The sequence below is a fragment of the Mauremys reevesii genome, linkage group 7, assembly GCF_016161935.1.
Source record: "Mauremys reevesii isolate NIE-2019 linkage group 7, ASM1616193v1, whole genome shotgun sequence".
NCBI lineage: Eukaryota > Metazoa > Chordata > Testudines > Geoemydidae > Mauremys > Mauremys reevesii.
Window position 1 is genome coordinate 108,207,461 of NC_052629.1, and position 17,833 is coordinate 108,225,293.

The following is a 17,833-nucleotide window of genomic DNA, read 5'->3' on the forward strand; positions in this document are numbered from 1 at the left end:
ATTCCAGACTACGTGCTACTGGCCTGGCGTGGTAAAGTGTCCTACCATGGAGGATGGAATAAGGCTGCCCTCCCCAGAAACCTTTTGCAAAGCTTTGGGAGTACATCCAGGAAAACTTTATGGAGATGTCCCTGGAGGATTTCCGCTCCATTCCCAGACACGTTAACAGACTTTTCCAGTAGCTGTACTGGCCGCGAATGCCAGTACAGCTACTGGACTGCCAGGACAGATTAATCCTTAAACACGCTTGCTTTTAAACCATATATGACATTTACAACAGTACACTCACCAGAGGTCCCTTCTCTGAAGAAGTGGGACCGCTTAAAACTTTAAACGGAGTGGAGATTAGGGATAATCTTGGAATGGCACAATATCTGAACGAATATTTTGCCTCGGTCTTTAATGAGGCTAATGAAGGGCTAAGGAATAGTGATAGAGGGACCGATGGGAATGAAGATATGGGGGTAGACATTACGGTATCTGAGGTAGAAGCCAAACTTGAACAACTTAACGGAAGTAAATCGGGGGGCCCGGATAATCTTCATCCTAGAATATTAAGGGAACTGGCGAGTGATATTGCTAGCCCGTTAGCGATAATTTTTAATAAGTCTCTAAATTCGGGGGTTGTACCGTTTGACTGGAGATTAGCTAATGTAGTTCCTATATTCAAGAAGGGGAAAAAAAGTGACCCGGGTAACTACAGGCCTGTTAGTTTAACATCTGTAGTATGCAAAGTCATGGAAAAAATCTTAAAAGAGAGAGTGGTTCCGGAGCATGAGGCCGATGGCAACTGGGATAGATTACAGCATGGATTTACGAAAGGTAGATCATGCCAAACCAACCTGATCTCCTTCTTTGAGAAAGTAACAGATTTTTTAGACAAGGGAAATGCGGTGGATCTAATATATCTGGATTTCAGTAAGGCGTTTGATACGGTACCGCATGAAGAATTACTGGTTAAATTGGAAAAGATGGGGATCGAAATGAAAATCCAGAGGTGGATAAGGAGCTGGTTAAAGGGGAGACTTCAGAGGGTAGTATTGAAGGGGGAACTGTCAGGTTGGAGGGGGGTTACCAGTGGAGTTCCTCAAGGTTCGGTTTTGGGTCCGATTTTATTTAATCTATTTATTGCTGACCTGGGAACCAAGAGTAGGAGTGGGCTGATAAAGTTTGCGGATGACACCAAGTTGGGAGGTATTGCCAATTCGGAAAAGGATCGGGATATCCTCCAGGGAGATTTGGATGACCTTGTAAACTGGAGTATTAGTAACAGGATGAAATTCAATAGTGAGAAGTGTAAGGTGATGCATTTAGGGATGACTAACAAGAATTTTAGTTATAAGCTGGGGACGCACCAGTTGGAAGTAACGGAGGAGGAGAAGGACCTAGGAGTCCTGGTTGATCGTAGGATGACTATGAGTAGGCAATGTGATGTGGCCGTTAAAAAAGCTAATGCGGTCTTGGGATGCATTAGGCGAGGTATTTCTAGTAGGGATAAGGAGGTGCTAGTCCCGTTATATAAGGCGTTGGTGAGACCTCATTTGGAGTATTGTGTGCAGTTTTGGTCTCCCATGTTTAAGAAGGATGAATTCAAACTGGAACGGGTACAAAGAAGGGCCACTAGAATGATCCGAGGAATGGAAGGCCTGTCGTATGAAAGGAGACTTGAGGAGCTCGGTTTGTTTTCCTTAACCAAAAGAAGGATAAGAGGAGATATGATTGCACTCTTTAAATATATCAGAGGGATAAAATCCAGGGAAGGAGAGGAATTATTTCAGCTCAGTGCTAATGTGGACACGAGGACAAACGGATATAAATTGTCAGTCAGGAAATTCAGGCTTGAAATTAGACGAAGGTTTCTAACCATCAGGGGAGTGCAATACTGGAACAGCCTACCGAGGGAAACAGTGGGGGCGAAGGACCTCCATGACTTTAAGATTAAGCTAGATAAGTTTATGGAGGAGATGGTATGATAGGATAACGGGCTTAGTCAATAGGTCAATTAAGTGCCACACTGGTAAATAGTACAATGGGTCAATGATATGATATAACCTTTTTCCAGAGGGTATGGCTGGAGAGTCTTGCCCGCATGCTCGGGGTTCAGCTGACTGCCATATTTGGGGTTGGGAAGGAATTTTCCTCCAGGGAAGATTGGCAGTGGCCCTGGAGGTTTTTCGCCTTCCTCCGAAGCATGGGGCAGGGGTCGCTTGCTAAAGGAGTGGGTGGATCGGCTTATGTGGCCTGCATCTAGCAGGAGGTCAGACTAGATGATCATAATGGTCCCTTCTGATCTTGAATTCTATGATTCTATGATTCTATGATTCTCCACCTCGTGGGTCCGGGAGGCAGCCTTGGGTGGGTTTGGGGGGTACTGACTCCAGGTCCAGGGTGAGAAACAGTTTCTGGCTGTCGGGGAAACCGGTTTCTCCGCTTGCTTGCTATGACCTATCTTCAACCTCCTCCTCCTCAAAACCCACATTCCTGTTGTGTGCTACTCCATTGATGGAGTCAAAGCACAGGGTGGGGTAGTTGTAGGAACACCCCCTAGAATGGCATGCGGCTCATCATAGAAGCGGCATGTCTGGGGCTCTGACCCACAGCAGTCGTTTGCCTCTCTGGTTTTTTGGTAGGATTGCCTCAGCTCCTTAAGTTTCACACAGCACTGCTGCGGGTCCCTGTTATAGCCTCTGTCCTTCATGCCCTTGGAGATTTTTTCAAATGTTTGGGCATTTTGTCTTTTGGAATGGAATTCTGATAGCACGGATGTGTCTCCCCATACAGCTATCAGTTTCCGTACCTCCCATTCGGTCCATGCTGGGGCTCTTTTGCAATTCTGGGACTCCATTATGGTCACCTTTGCTGATGAGATCTGCACTCACCTGCAGATCGCCACGCTGGCCAAACAGGAAATGAGATTCAAAAGTTCGCAGGCCTTTTCCTGTCTACCTGGCCAGTGCATCTGAGTTGAGAGCGCTGTCCAGAGCGGTCAAAATGGCGCACTCTGGAATAGCTCCCGGAGGCCAATACCGTCGAATTGCGATCACACTATCCCACAGTACCCCAAATTCGACCCGGCAAGGTCGATTTCAGCGCTAATCCCCTCGTTGGGGGAGGAGTACAGAAATCAATTTTAAGAGCCCTTTAAGTCGAAAAAAACGGCTTCGTTGTGTGGACAGGTGCAGGATTAAATCGATGTAATGCTGCTAAATTTGACCTAAACTCGTAGTGTAGACCAGGGCAGAGAGAAGGATTTAAGCTTAATCTTCAAATAGGTTTCTTTGTTTACATTTATTTTATTCTCAGTCTCTTGAAAACTTATGGCTCTGTTCCTTTGAATTCCAAACTGCAGCACAGTGAACCTGATCTTGTGAAGTGCTGAGCACCCAGGGGCTCTGTTTCTCACAAGATTTGGCCTCCTGGCAGGAAAGTTTTGCCACATTAGCTGGAATTAGGGATCCAGTAATTTGTCCTGCAGGTCTGTTCTCCTCTATTTACACATACGTTAACATTCACTAAACCTGACAGAAATTGTGGGTTTGAGTGCAGGTGCATGTGTTAATGGAAGGAGTAGAGCACTACTCATGTTTTAAACACATCTGTTTCCTCACACTGTAATGTGAGTAGTTATGCAGCATATCTTCTGCATCTAATCATAATTTGCTCACACCTAGTAGAAACAATGAAACAGACGTGTGCCTTGTGTATTTGAGAGTATTTTTTATTTATAAAAACTGTAGCTCCAAGAGGAATTTTGTATCAGATCAGTACACATCTCAGAGGATCTGAGTTTAGGCACCTGTCTCCTGGGCAACATGTTGTGCCATCTGAAACATGTTGCTACGCACTTTAGACTCTTCTCAGCTGCATATTTGGTAGTGTTCAGGAAATGCCTGTGTTACGTAAATAATTCTCTAAGCTCTTAATACCAGTCTGCACAACAGGAAATATTCCAGACCTTTTGTACCCTTCAAAAGAGTCAGAGTCTGTGTGATTATGTAAAGTTTACAAGCAAGCAGTAATACTATGTCCCTATCATATGTCATGTTTTGTAAACCTACCTTCCACTCCCTATTTTTGTTTTCTTGCAAAACATACATTTTGGATTCAAACTGCTTGAAAATATCCTGTTGAAGCTCACAACAAGCAGGATAATGATGCATATATTTTTCATACTTAAAGAGCCTCACATCACATTCACAAGAGGTCTACAAAAAATGCTTACTTGTTTGCACAATAAGCCCCTATTTGATTTACAAGTTAACAGCTAATTCCTGGTGATGTTTACCTTGTAGCGACAGTTATCAAGAGGAACAATGACAGTGGCCAAGTAAAGCCTGCCTGGTTCTTTAGCCGAGGGGATGCATTTGGGGTGAGTTACAAAACAGTGCACTAGGTGTTGAAATACATCAACAGCAAGATAGGTTTGAGTCACCCTGTTATTTTTGCAAGGTAGATAAATTGAGTTTCATGCAATTTACTGTTTGTGTCACACAGAAGAGACACAAATTGAAATCTCAAACACTTGTGGTAATTAAAAATTCCACACACTTCCCCTGAGAGCTGAGGTTTGTCCAAGTGTCCTTGGGTAACATTTCTACTTGCTAGCACTGTAGTGCTTGCATTCTGTGCACCAGTTGGCTATTATTCTGCACTCCAGCTGTGTTTCAGTGGAGGAGAGATATCTGTCTTGTGGGATATAGAGTCCTGTATAAATAAGATGACTTTTTATAATGTGTGACTTTTTATTATCTGCTGATTTATTTTCAATCCCACAAAACGTATTCTCTGTTGCCTAGTTAAATATAGACGTGGGGGAGAGAGAAGATTTGAAATTAAAGAATGATTAAAAATTGAATTGATATTTTAAAATTATACACTTTTCCTCTCCTCACTCCACCTTTTTAATTATTATTGTTCAGGATAGAGAGATTATAAATGGTGACTACTGGCAGACAACTGTTATTATTCAGGAACCAGCTGAGTTTCTCTGTATTGACCGAGAGGTAAATATTTCTTACATTTATGACAAATAAAAATGGTTAATAGTCAAACATATGTAAGAGCACTGGGCCAAATTCTGCCTGCAGTTACAGCCAGGCTACCCGTACCGAGTTGCAGCAGTGTTGTGTGGGCATAATCAAGGGTCAGAATTTGGCCGCCTTTGTTCAGAGACACTGCGGTATAAATATAATTTGATGGGCAGCCAAAAGTTCCACCACTGATGGCTGTTCTTACATATCATCCTTCAGAAATTTGTTCCATCTGCATTTGATGGATGATCAAGTTGCTACACCCCTACTATAAAACTGCCTGAGGTAAAAGTGGAGAATGCTCACCTTATGTTATATAATCAGATGCTTTACATTGGTGTTGTGTGTGTCAGATTCACGGGATCACAAAGTTGATCATGTGAATGCAAACACAATGTGAGGTCAACAAACCATGTTTATGCAGCGATGACAGAACCAATTTGGATAAAGTAAGAATTCCCTAGGTTCTTGGTTCAGAATTTAGACCCATCTTTTTTGGAGGATTGGAACAGTTTGAATGACATTTTTTTGCCATTCTTGTGCACTATTTCACTTCTGGGTTTTGGCTGGGGATGGAAGAGGCTCATGGCAAAGCCAAAACACCACCAGGGGAGTTGTTCTTAGGGTATTCCTAGCTTGACTGGAAACCAGAAGTGCTAGAAATTCCATGAGAGTCACCAGATTCTGATAGTTCAACAACTGGGAGATTCTCCCCTCCAAACCTTTTAAGATGTATAGCAGAACTACAGGTGGATATATCAATATGATGCAGAGACTTTAAACACAGTGGGCCAAATTAATCTCTGGTGTAACTGCAGTGACTTCAATGGAGTTACATCAAGGGTGACTCTGAACCAAGCACTTGCTACTTATCCACATCTGAAAATGGAGCATGAGGTAGATTAAAATAAAGTTATCTTGACTGTACATCCAATTAACTGGTCACATATGTACTTGGTTGTTTGTGTGTGTGCTGTTCTTGAGTGCAGTGGCGGTGACTGTGTGCACGTATTGGGTATGCATATACACAAGTATTTTTTTTTCTAAAAATGTAGGCCTTGATATCCATAAGCAAGCATGTAACAGGAGGCTTGAAGGGCTAGTCAGCCTAGTGCAGTGGTCCCCAAACTGTGGGATGCATCCCCCTAAGAGGTGCGGAGGAATGGGAGAGTGCGGCAGACGCTGGGCAGGCTCCCATTGGGAGGAGGGAGAAGAGAGCGCCATCCAGCCCCACTCTGCCCCCAGCCACAGCTCCACTACTGCGCCCCCTCCAGCCCCCACAGCCTTGGCACCTGACCACGGCCTGGCCATGTCGTCTTCTCCAGGCCCCAGCCCAGCCTCTCCCCCAGTCTCAGGCTCTGGCCAAAGCTCCTTTTCCAGCCCTAGTCTTGCCCTCAATCCTGGCTGCAGCTCCAGTACCAGCCCCAGCCTTGGCCCCTGGCAGCGGACCCCTTACCTCTGTCCACACTTCCCCTCCCTGGAAGCTACATCTCTGCATCTGGCTCTGGCTTGGGGGGGTGTGGACAGGGGAAAGAGAGGCACAACTGTGTAAAGTTTGGGGACCACTGGCTTAGTGGTTAGAGTGCTTAACTTCCTGCCCCCTGCTTCTGTGGTCGATGTGCCTCAGTCTTTAAGGCAAGGGTGTAGGAGAACCCAGGCCCTCCCACTCCACCAGGTCCCAGCCCAGGACCCTGTGTAAGTCAACCCCTGTGTAGGGGAGCTCCCAGAGGGGAGTCTACATCCACTGCCCTGGGCTACTTTCTACTGTTGTTCCTTCAGTTTGCGACATGGCCCTACAATCCAAGTTCCTGTGATGGCTTGTCTGTAGAATTGCCCCCTGCTGGACCTTGGGCAGCATCCTGCTGCAGTCCAAGGTTCCTCCGGGTGGGGCAGCTGTAAGTTTGGTGGGGTTGGAACCCCCACAAGGTCTCCGTGCTTCAGTCACCTGGGTTCCTTTTAGGCCGGGTGCTCGTAGGCTGCCTCCTACATCCCTTTTGGCCAGGAAGACAGTTCCTGGTGACTGCCTTGGCTGGCAGGCTAGTGATCCTTCCTTCAGGTATGGAGGCAACTAGTTCCTTCCTCTTTGCCAGTCAGCCCTGAATGGAGCCACACTCCCTCCTTCTCTCCCCACCAGCCTGGCATTGGCTGCCAGTATAACGGGCCAGGGCTAGCTGGGCCCTAAGGCTCTCTCTAACCCCTTCCATGTTGGTGGACCGTTTCTCTGCTTCAGCACAAAGCAGATAGTCATTTATTGCATATGCAGAGAATATTGGCACTGTGGTACTGGGAAAAACAGGTCCCTGCCCTGAAGAGTTTCTAATCTAAATCATAGATTTGACTGTCTAGTCTAGGTAGATGAAGGGGTCATTTTTGGATTAGAATGGTAGATAACTTCACTTTTAAAAAGTGTTTTGTTCTTCTGTCCTTGGTTGATTATTGTTGGAAAAACCTCATGGAAGACAAGAGCATTCAAGAGGGATTTGAATCCAGAGAGCAAGGCATCCGGAGTGGCATCAAAAGTGGGAAGACGGGTGGGAGGAGTGTAGGTAGTGGAAAACGCAATGTTGGACTTTGCTATAAGATGTCTCTGACTGTTGTGTTATGGTCAGTCAAGTTCAAAGTACTCATGAACTGTACTGGGAAACAGCTATAGATAATGCTGCCCATTGGATCAGTCACTGTATTGTAAATCAGAGCAGGATAGAAGGATAGTCTTGTAGTTATTGTGGTTAAGGTACTAGAGTGAGAATCAGGACATTTGGTTCTCTTCCTAGGTTTGCCACAGACTCACTCTGATGTCTTGGACAAGTCACATAAACTGGGAGATTTTCAAAGGAGCCTAAGGGAATGAAGCACCCAAATCCCAATGAACTCCAGTAGGAATTGGGTGCCAATCCCAGCCTTAATCTGCATGCTTCAGTTTCAGGATAATAACACTTCCTTACTTTGCAGGGAGGCTATGAGGATAAGTCATTAATATTTGTGAGATGCTCAGATACTGCCAGGACAAGTGCCATAGAAAATCCTACACATAAAATAAGCAGTGAATGATAATGTCACGTATAATACAGCCAAGGTACCAGGTCGTATTTCCTCGGGAGCTACAGAAATGTGTGCTTCTCAAAGGAGGGATGGGTGAGGGGAGGAAAAGCCCATAAAGGAAGAGGGGGAGCCTTCTGCAAAGGAAATGTTGGTTAAACTGTCTTCCTTCTGGGGCCCTAGTTCTGTTCCTTGTAACACTGCTGTCTACCATTCTCATCCTTTAAGTGCTTAGGGAACCACTTTAAGATAAGAGAAGAAAGAGTTTGATTAGGAATAGGCGAATGGGAGGGTTTTCTGTTTTTAAAATATTTTTTTAACTGGTTCTTTTCTTAAAGGATTTCATCAAGATTTTCCTGTCTGGTGGGAAAAAAGTGTTTGGAGATCCTGAGCAGATGCGGTTTCTGAGGTAGGATGGAAGAACTTCAGACTTTTCAATTACCACATCTGTGAATCAGCTGTGTTGTTAACTGGGGGAGGGTTCATCACCAGAAAAGTATTGTATTCCTTTTGACTGTGTTTCTCCTCTTTCACATAAGCAAGTCAATTAACTACTCTGGGTACGTCTACACTACGGGATTATTCCGAATTTACATAAACCGGTTTAGCAAAACAGATTGTATAAAATCGAGTGCGCGCGGCCACACTAAACACATTAAATCGGTGGTGTGCGTCCACGGTCCGAGGCTAGCGTCGATTTCTGGAGCGTTGCACTGTGGGTAGCTATTCCGTAGCTATCCCATAGTTCCCGCAGCCTCCCCCGTCCCTTGGAATTTCCGGGTTGAGATCCCAGTGCCTGATGGGGCAAAAATCATTGTCGCGGGTGGTTCTGGGTAAATGTCGTCAGTCACTCCTTCCTCTGGGAAAGCAACGGCAGACAAGCATTTTGCGCCTTTTTTCCCTGGATTGCCCTGGCAGACGCCATAGCATGGCAATCATGGAGCCTGTTTTGCCTTTTGTGACTGTCACCGTATGTGTACTAGCTGCCGCTGACAGAGGTGATTCAGCAGCGCTACACAGCAGCATGCATTTGCTTTTGCATGACAGCAGAGATGGTTATCAGCCATACTGTTCCATCTACCATGCCATAAATTGGCAATAAGATGATCATGGTTACCAGTCCTTTTGCACTGCACTATCTGCTGCTGTCATAAGTGCCCCTGGCTGAGATCAGCCGGGGGCGCAAAAGCCAAAATTGGGAATGACTCCCTGAGTCAATCCCTCCTTTTTGGTATCTAAAAATAGAATCAGTCCTGCCTAGAATATGGGGCAAGTGTATTAGAGCACCAGTGTATCATAGAACCAGAGAGCACAGCTGCTCTGTGTCAGATCCAGCAGAAATGATGAGCTGCTATTCACAGGGGGTGCTCCTGCAACAACCCCACCTGTTGATTCCGTTCTCAGGGGGTGCTCCTGCAACAACCCCACCTGTTGATTCCGTTCTCCCCCAGCCTTCCTGGGCTACCGTAGCAGTGTCCCCCCACTTGTGTGATGAAGTAATAAAGAATGCAGGAATAAGACACAGTGACTTGTTAGTGAGAAATGAGTGGAAGGCAGCCTCCAGCTGCTATGATAGTCCAGACAGGATATTAAGCAGTGTTGGGGAGAGGAGCCCAGCATCCCGCTGCTAGTCCAGGGACAATTTGAATCTTTTCTTTACACATGAAGGGTGGGGGCTGATGGAGCTCAGCCCCCTGTTGCTATGATGAAGACAGTTGCCAGCCATACTGCACCATCTACCAGGAAAAATCAGGAGTGTTTTACACAGGCGCCCATGGTCGACCTCACTGGATGCTAGTCAGCATGGTTACCAGTCCTTTTGCACTGCACCATGTGCCAAAAGGCTGATGATAACAGTGGATATCAGCCATATTGCACCATCAGCCACCCATGGCGGGGGGAGGGGGAGGAGCAAGGATGTTGGTGTTGACTGCTGCAGCATCACGTCTATCTGCAGCATTCAGTAAAGATAGGGTGACATGTAAAAGAGTCAAGAGAGGATTGTTTTCCCTTTCACTTCTGGGGGTGGGTGGGTGGGGGGGCGTAAATTGCCGAGCTATGCCCTGAACCACCGTGGACATTGTATTTGACCCTAGAAGCATTTGGAGCTCAGCCAAGAATGCAAATGCTTTTCGGAGACTGCAGGAACTGTGGGATTGCTTGAGTCCTCCAGTCCCCGCTCCCTCCCTCCATGAGCGTCCATTTGATTCTTTGGCTTTCCGTTACGCTTGTCACGCAGCACTGCGCTGAGTCCCTGCTATGGCGTCTGTCTGGAGAATTTTTAAAAATGATTTTGAATTTTGTCTTATGTAATGGAGCGCTGATAGAACAGATTTGCTTGCCCTTACAGCGATCGCATCCGCATGGTCCATGCTGGAGCTCTTTTTTTATTTTGATTTTTAACTGCATCGCCACCCGTGCTGATCGGAGCTCCACGCTGGGCAAACAGGAAATATTCAAAAGTTCGCGGGGCTTTTCCTGTCTACCTGGCCACTGCATCCGAGTTCAGATTGCTGTCCAGAGTGGTCAGTGGTGCACTGTGGGATACCACCCGGAGGCCAATACCATCGATCTGCGGCCACACTAACCCTAATCCGATATGGTAATTCCGATACTAGCGCTACTCCTCTCGTTAGGGAGGAGTACAGAAATCGATTTAAAGAGCCCTTTATATCGATATAAAGGGCCTCTTCGTGTGGACGGGTGTGGCGTTAAATCGGTTTTACGCTCCTTAAACCGGTTTAAACGCGTAGTGTAGACCAGGCCTCTGTCTCAGATTATCCATGTGCAGATAGGCAAAATAACTCCTCTCAAGATTGTTGTGAATCTTGCTGATTTGCCACGTTGGAGATCTTCATGTTGAAGGCATTATTAGAAGTACTATTATCTTTAGGAATAATGAATCATTTACTGTCCACTAAATGTCCTGTCTCTTTTGTTACAATGGCAAACTAACTTTCTGGCATAGTTTGAGAGTTTTTAATTTAACAATATACTGGTCTTGCTGATCCCTCCATACAGGAGTACAGTGAACTTTTAACATTACAGATGCTATTTGACTTCAATAGATGGTATGGGCCTCACAATTTCTTTCTCTGATTTGCTTAGAAGTCTGCACTATTTTAAAGGTTGGCCCATCAATCTGCTGGAAGACAATCCTGGAAAATGCATTATCTGTCACTATAGGTAAGAAAAGTTTATTCAGTGTAGAAAACCAGCATTATCCAGTGGAATTAACATTATTATAAAACATTTAGATTGTGCTGTAAGTTTCCATTGTGCTTTACAAGTGAGTACTCTGGCAGTGGGGTTATTCATAGTAGTAAGCACTATGCCCAGTAGCACATGTTTTCAGGACTGGGACCACCAAAGACATATTCCTAGACCCTAGCAACTTAGTTTGGGGCCCTGATCCTGCAGTTGGATCTGCTTTGGCCGATCTCTTTGCACCAGCAGAACTGAGATCTGCATGATGCAGGGTCAGCTGAGACAGATGTGGTTGCAGAATCGGTATCTAAATAAGGATGAACATAGAGTGCTCACTAAAAATCTCTGGCAAAACTAGAATTTATTATAATGTTAGTATTAGTCTCTCCACAGATGACTAAGACTCTCACATTTCCCAGGGTGCAATCTGGACTGTTGAACAGTTCTGTCCCCTCAGTTATCCAACCTGGGGTGCCTTTTACACTGTCGTTGTGAGAGTAAGCACTCCTGCTCTGCTCTCACACAGCTTCTAGCATGTAAATCACTCCCAGCCATACTGTATGAGTGCTATGGCCAGCCACTCTTGTATTACACTGCAGAGCAACACCAGCAAATTCCCAGTCCCAGACTTTCCCCCAGAAATGTGCGTCTTGTATTACCCAGCCTTCTCCTGGACAACACAGGCTTATATAAAGTCTGTCATTTTAATAGAAAATGATATGCACAAATCCTGTTATCTCAAATGGAGTTTCCCAAACACTTCAATCCAAGCACACTGGTCTTGATAAAACAGTGAAACAGGTTTATTAACAACAAAAAGATTGGTTTTTAAGTGATCACAAGTAATAACATAAGACCATAAGGACGGCCATACTGGGTCAGACCAAATGTCCATCAAGCCCAGTATCCTGTCCTCTGACACTGGTCAATGGCAGGTGCCCCAAAGGGAATGAACAGACAGATTATCATCAAGTGGCCCATGCCCTGTCACCCAATCCCAGCTTCTGGCAAACAGAAGCTAGGGACACCATTCCTGCCCATCCTGGCTAATAGATCCATTAATGGCTATCTTCCATAACCCTATCTAGCTCCCTTTTGAACCTCGTTATAGTACTGGCCTTCACAACACCCTCTGGCAAGGAGTTCCAGAGGTTGACAGTGCGTTGCATGAAAAAATACTTTCTTGTGTTTGTTTTAAACCTGCTACTTATTAATTTCATTTGGTGACCCCTAGTTCTTGTATTATGAGAAGGAGTGAATAACACTTCCTTATTTACTTTCTCTATACCACTCTGATTTTATAGACCTCTATCATATCCCTCCTTAGTCGCCTCTTTTCCAAGCTGAAATAATGAGAAATAAAAGTTAGAAGTGGTTACAAAGAAATAAAAGGTAAAACACAACTAGTACCTAACTTAACAAGCTAAATTATTTCAAAGCAAAAGTATGTCTCACCATGTTTTAGAAGTCTTACTGACTAAATTCTTTTCTGCCAGGATCCCTCCTCAGTCCAATAATGCTTCCTTTTTCCTTCACACATTGTCAATGCTCTGAGTAGCAATGAAGGGAGTGAGGATTTGGGGCTTCTGTTCTCCATTCTTTATACTTTTTCCTCTCCTTTGAGAATTGTCTCCAGCTGGGGTTCAGGAGACACAAAGTCTGTGAGGATGGGAACCTCCAGCTGTTTGCAAAGATATAAATTACTCGCTACACTTTTTTTCCTGCTAAAGAATGGCCGCTTAAACAGGTGATAGTCCATTTGATTTTGTTGACACCTGACTGAAGCATTGGTTAGCCTTTTGTCTCTGAGGAACTGTTTTATGACTGTTTCCCCAGATTTGGAATATGTCTTAGTAACATCATACAGCAGAATCTTATAACTTTACATACAATATTGCCCCACACATTTTACCAGGACAATAAAGGTCAGTAAATCATGAGTTTTCAGAGGATAACTTACAAGGCATAGTTTGTACAAACCATGCTGAGTACTTTGTGAAAGAGTTCAAAAGTGTTATTTTAATAAAATAGCTCATTCCTCCAAATACCTGACCCTGAAATCTCAGCCATCCTCACAGGAATGTTTGATGATGGTATCAGGCAAATTTAACAGATGGACATGGCAAAAGCAGTAGCACAAGTGATATAAAGTGAGTCATGTATTTATTCTCCAGTATGTGTGTTCACTGGACTTCTCCAGATCAGGGAAGGACTCTCCCCACTTTCAGAACAACCTAGGTTGCGGGGAGACTTTCTGGCCTACAAGAAGTAACTCAGTTCATCATCTTTTGACTTCTTTTGTGGAGCGCTCTTAAGTCGCCATGAAGGCTAAATGACAGCTGAGCATGACAAAGCTGTAGCACTTCAGGAACAGCATCAGAGTCTGCTGACTACATTGTAGATTTGGAGTAATAAGGAAATATTTTAACATTTGCAGCTTTTGGGTAGTTCAGGATGAACATTAACAATAAACAATTAACAATAAAAAAGCTTTTCAATATCTAACGGGTCAACTGAAATAACTCCTGAAGTGTTCTCTGAGAGCCTGATCCTAAAGCAGGGATTCTCAAACTGGGGGTCAGGAGGTTATTACATGGGGGAGTCACGAGCTGTCAGCCTCCACCCCAAACCCAACTTTGCCTCCTGGATTTATAATGGTGTTAAATATATAAAAAAGTGGTTTTAATTCATAAGGGTGGGGAGGGGGTCGCACTCATAGGCTTGCTAAGTGAAAGGGGTCAGCAGTACAAAAGTTTGAGAATCAGAGTCCTAAAGCCTGTTGGAGTCAATGGAAAGACTCTCGTTGACATCAGTGAGCTCTGGATGAAATCCTGTGTTTTTACTCAGGCTGTCTCCCATTGAAGTCCACAATTGTTTTGACTGAGTATGGCCTCTAGGATTTAGACCAGTATTAACACAAATGTTTTCATGAAACAAAGCAACACAAAAATCAAACAAAACAGCTTACAATAAAATTTAACTATACTGCAGTACTGGACATCCAAACATAGCCGTGTCATGCTAGTGCGTGCTAGAGACCTGAAAAATGAAATGCATGATAATCAGATCAAACTAGCTCCCTGGATTATGATGAGTGAAATACAGAAAGTAAACAAAAGACACAAAAACAAGAAGATTTAAAAAAAATTATTTCAGCCTTACTGAAACAGGTAAGGAACTCTTTTAAAACATGACATTAAACTCAATGGACTTTTTAATGGGAATGTATGTAGTGCTCATGGAAAATAGCCTTAATTTGGACTCTTACAAGAAATCTTAGGAATCTCATGCCTTTTCTATATCTGTTGATTTCCTTCTGGTTTTTATTGTAGAAGAGGAACCGTCATTCTGAGAAACAGTAGTGTGACTGAATGGATTTACATTGTGAAAGAAGTGAGTATTTACAAAGCCAGCATGGAGCTTGGAGATTTGGGGAGGTGCTGTTGGGTGATGGTTATTTTTAAATTACCTTTCATGTACTTAAAGGGAAGTTGTTCTGTATTGAAGATTTTTAAAGATGACTCTTGCCTAAGCAACAGAGCTCCCACGAACAGAATAATGCAAGCTGAAGTTGGCAGTGAGTATGACAAAACACCCTAATGATATTCAGCAAGATTGTTAGATAAGCCATTGAATTCTCCTCTAGGCATGCTTTTAAACATTAGCAATCTGAGTTCCCATAGTAAGGATGATCTGCGTGCCATTTTTGTACCAGTATAACTATTTTTCTTAGGGGGTGCATGTGACTTTTTTTTTTTAATGAAATAGTTTTACTGGTGCAACCCCTAGTGTGGATGCAGTTGTACCAGGATAAAGCTTATTTTCTTTCCTGTCTGAGAATAAGCCATACTGGTATAACTGCATCCACATTATACCGATGTAGTTAAAGTGGTACAACTTTTGTGTGTAGACATAGCCTGCATTACCTTTGCGCTCATGCAGACTTCAGAGAAGAGGGTATATACACAATGCAGTGGTACCTGCATATAGGAGACCTGGTTCTAGCGAGTCTCGTCCTAGAGTGAAAGTTCTGAAGTGCTTCACTGCTACCCAGTGGACTTTCACTTTTCCAGTCCCGCTTGGCTAAAACTCTTGGACCTTATCTATGTTAGACTCTTTTTTCTTAGCAGAAAGCACTCTAGTGTAGGGAGGCTGCTGACATTTTAGTCAGTGTTGTCTTGACTTGCTCTGAGAGGCAGGTTTTGCTCCATTTTAGAATCCTGGCCTAAACCCCGACACAGCACCACCTAAAACCCTAGGTGACATTTTCCTGGGGATTAGCCATTGTCCTAACAGCTAATAAGCTCCACAGCCATTGCAAGTTAAAGCAGCATTATGGTGACTCTGATTTACACTGGGGGCCAATTCAGCCCCAGCATTGCAGGAGGTGGAAAGCTGCTGATTGTGAGCTTGGGACAGCTAGAATCATCTATATATATTTACATTAACTGTAAATAAATAGTTTAAAAACCAAAGAAGATTAAAATGCAGATTTTGTACATATATATTCTAATGAAATAAGTAAATTTTTTCTTGCTGTGTTTTTAATCAGTTCACAAATCTTTGTTGACAAGCAGGACAGAGACTCCTGTGATCATTGCCATAGACACCCTGCTGCAGGGATCTGTGTTTGTGAGTATTCCATACTGAAAGAAAAATGCCTGCCTTCTTGGCTGCCATTAAAAAATGCATGTGACTCAGCTTACACTCACTCGTGTCCTTTTGTCCATTCATGGTTTACAGCATTCACAATGTGCTGCCACAGATTCACTGCTCCGGTACTCAAGATAACAAAATTAAAGCTAGCTTAGGTATGTCTAGTGAGCTGCAATCACAGAGATATATCCTCTGAATCATCCTTATCAGTCTTTCAAAATGTTAGGAAATCTTGTTGTTACTTTATTTTATCTCTGCTCCTTCTGAGCTGGGACATTTGCAAATAGGATTTAAGTTTATAGAATATGGTTCTAGTCAAGGCGCATTTTCTTTTAAGTAATTTTTAACAAAGGCCTGTCTACTCTAAATATATCTGACTCAGGGGTTGTGGTTACAACATATTTGTTCCCTGACCATGTTACAACATGGTTAAAATTTATTTTGTGGATGGTACTGTGCCTCTGTAATTGAACTAGAACTTTGGACAGTCCAAGATTATAGTTGTGTAGATGGTGTCAAAGTAATGGCAAAAAAAATTTCCCTTGAATTATTTCTCCAACTATATACGTGTGACATAATTGCAATTCAATTCTTATTCAAGACAGTACTGTTAAAACATTTAAAACTGAGCTTGACAAAACACTACCAATTGTAGGGAACAATCTTTCACTGGTTAGGAGCAGATTCGGTAACATACTAGATATCTGATTTCTGTGTTTCTAAGATTTATTATGTTAAGCTGGTGGCAGCTTCCCCTGTTCATTCAGACATGTGTGTTCTAGTGAAATGCACTTCTATATGACATTTCTGTATGCACCATACTGCAGAGGTGACACAAGCTCCCACCAGGTTAGACAACTGTATCATGTCTTGGAGGATAGATGATCCTAAGGGATAAAATCCTGGCCCCACTGAAGTCAATGACAAAACTCCCATTGACTTGATTGGGACCTGAATTTCACCCGATGCATTTATTAATATATTGGCACCCTCTGGCCAAAGCCCCCTGGACTCCTAATACAATATAATAAATAAAATACTGTTACAAACAAAAAGACAACATGGCCCACCAGTAATCAGGATGAACTGCAGCAATGGTAGGAGAATTTGAGTGGACAGATTGTAATGAGCATGGCTTGTGCTGAAAGTGGCAAGGGACAAGAGGCCGGGATTGTGGGTTTTATCAAGTCTGGCTCATTTCAATTTCCTTACCTTTAAGGGACTGTTAGACTTTTTTTTTGAGGATCAGCCAAATTTGTGTGTAGTTAGCAATGGAGCTGAGTGTCTTAAGATCTCAAAGAAGTTTTACCTGCATCATGCCTCCAAAGATCTTCTGCAGAGGCTACGAAAAAAAGTAAGTACACATTTATTTGTTTTTATGACTACCCATCTTTGCTAAATTAGATTAGTTCTCCATACCTTGTACTGTTTTCACAACTGCACGTGTTGTGGGATAATGTTAGGCATTAAAACCATGAATGTGCTTTCAAAAAATCTGAGAGGGTAGAAAGAAGTAATTCAGAACATAGCAGTAGTTACTTGATTTAACAGTCTTCGAATGAGCATCGCAGCAAAGAAACAGCCAATCAACATTATCATAAACCACAAGTTAAATTTACTCCTCAGGAGGTATCCTCATCACCCCGCCCCCATCCTTTGACCCCTTTATGCTGCGTAAGAGGAACCCTAAAAGCTCTGCTTCAAGCTGGGGAAGGATTGCCCTCCACAGGCACTGTGGTAGTCAGCATAAGGCTGCCTCCTGAGGACCCCCTCACTATTCCTGCTGGCTTAGAGGCCCACAGCACTAACCACTACAGAGATTCTGGGCAGCACTGGGGAATGCCAGAACCTAGACAGGCCTCATGTTGCAGCCTAGGATCCAGAGGGTCCACCTACCATAA

The 17,833-nt window shown here is 43.6% G+C and overlaps 1 protein-coding gene across 16 annotated transcripts in view; it reads left to right on the forward strand.

Annotated features, from left to right (window-relative positions):
* Positions 1 to 17,833, forward strand: part of LOC120409380 (cyclic nucleotide-binding domain-containing protein 2-like) — a 93,217-nt gene that overhangs the window by 70,382 nt on the left and 5,002 nt on the right. For 13 of the 16 annotated variants that reach the window (XM_039547374.1, XM_039547375.1, XM_039547376.1 and 10 more), the window contains 8 exons: positions 4,293 to 4,369; positions 4,920 to 5,003; positions 8,408 to 8,478; positions 11,178 to 11,255; positions 14,609 to 14,669; positions 14,763 to 14,853; positions 15,829 to 15,908; positions 17,152 to 17,286. In XM_039547374.1, the coding sequence (XP_039403308.1) occupies positions 4,293 to 4,369; positions 4,920 to 5,003; positions 8,408 to 8,478; positions 11,178 to 11,255; positions 14,609 to 14,669; positions 14,763 to 14,853; positions 15,829 to 15,908; positions 17,152 to 17,286 (677 nt within the window). Of the gene's footprint in view, positions 1 to 4,292; positions 4,370 to 4,919; positions 5,004 to 8,407; positions 8,479 to 11,177; positions 11,256 to 14,608; positions 14,670 to 14,762; positions 14,854 to 15,828; positions 15,909 to 17,151; positions 17,293 to 17,833 lie in introns of those variants that run through there. The other 3 variants (XM_039547382.1, XM_039547383.1, XM_039547384.1) reach the window with 3 other exon arrangements.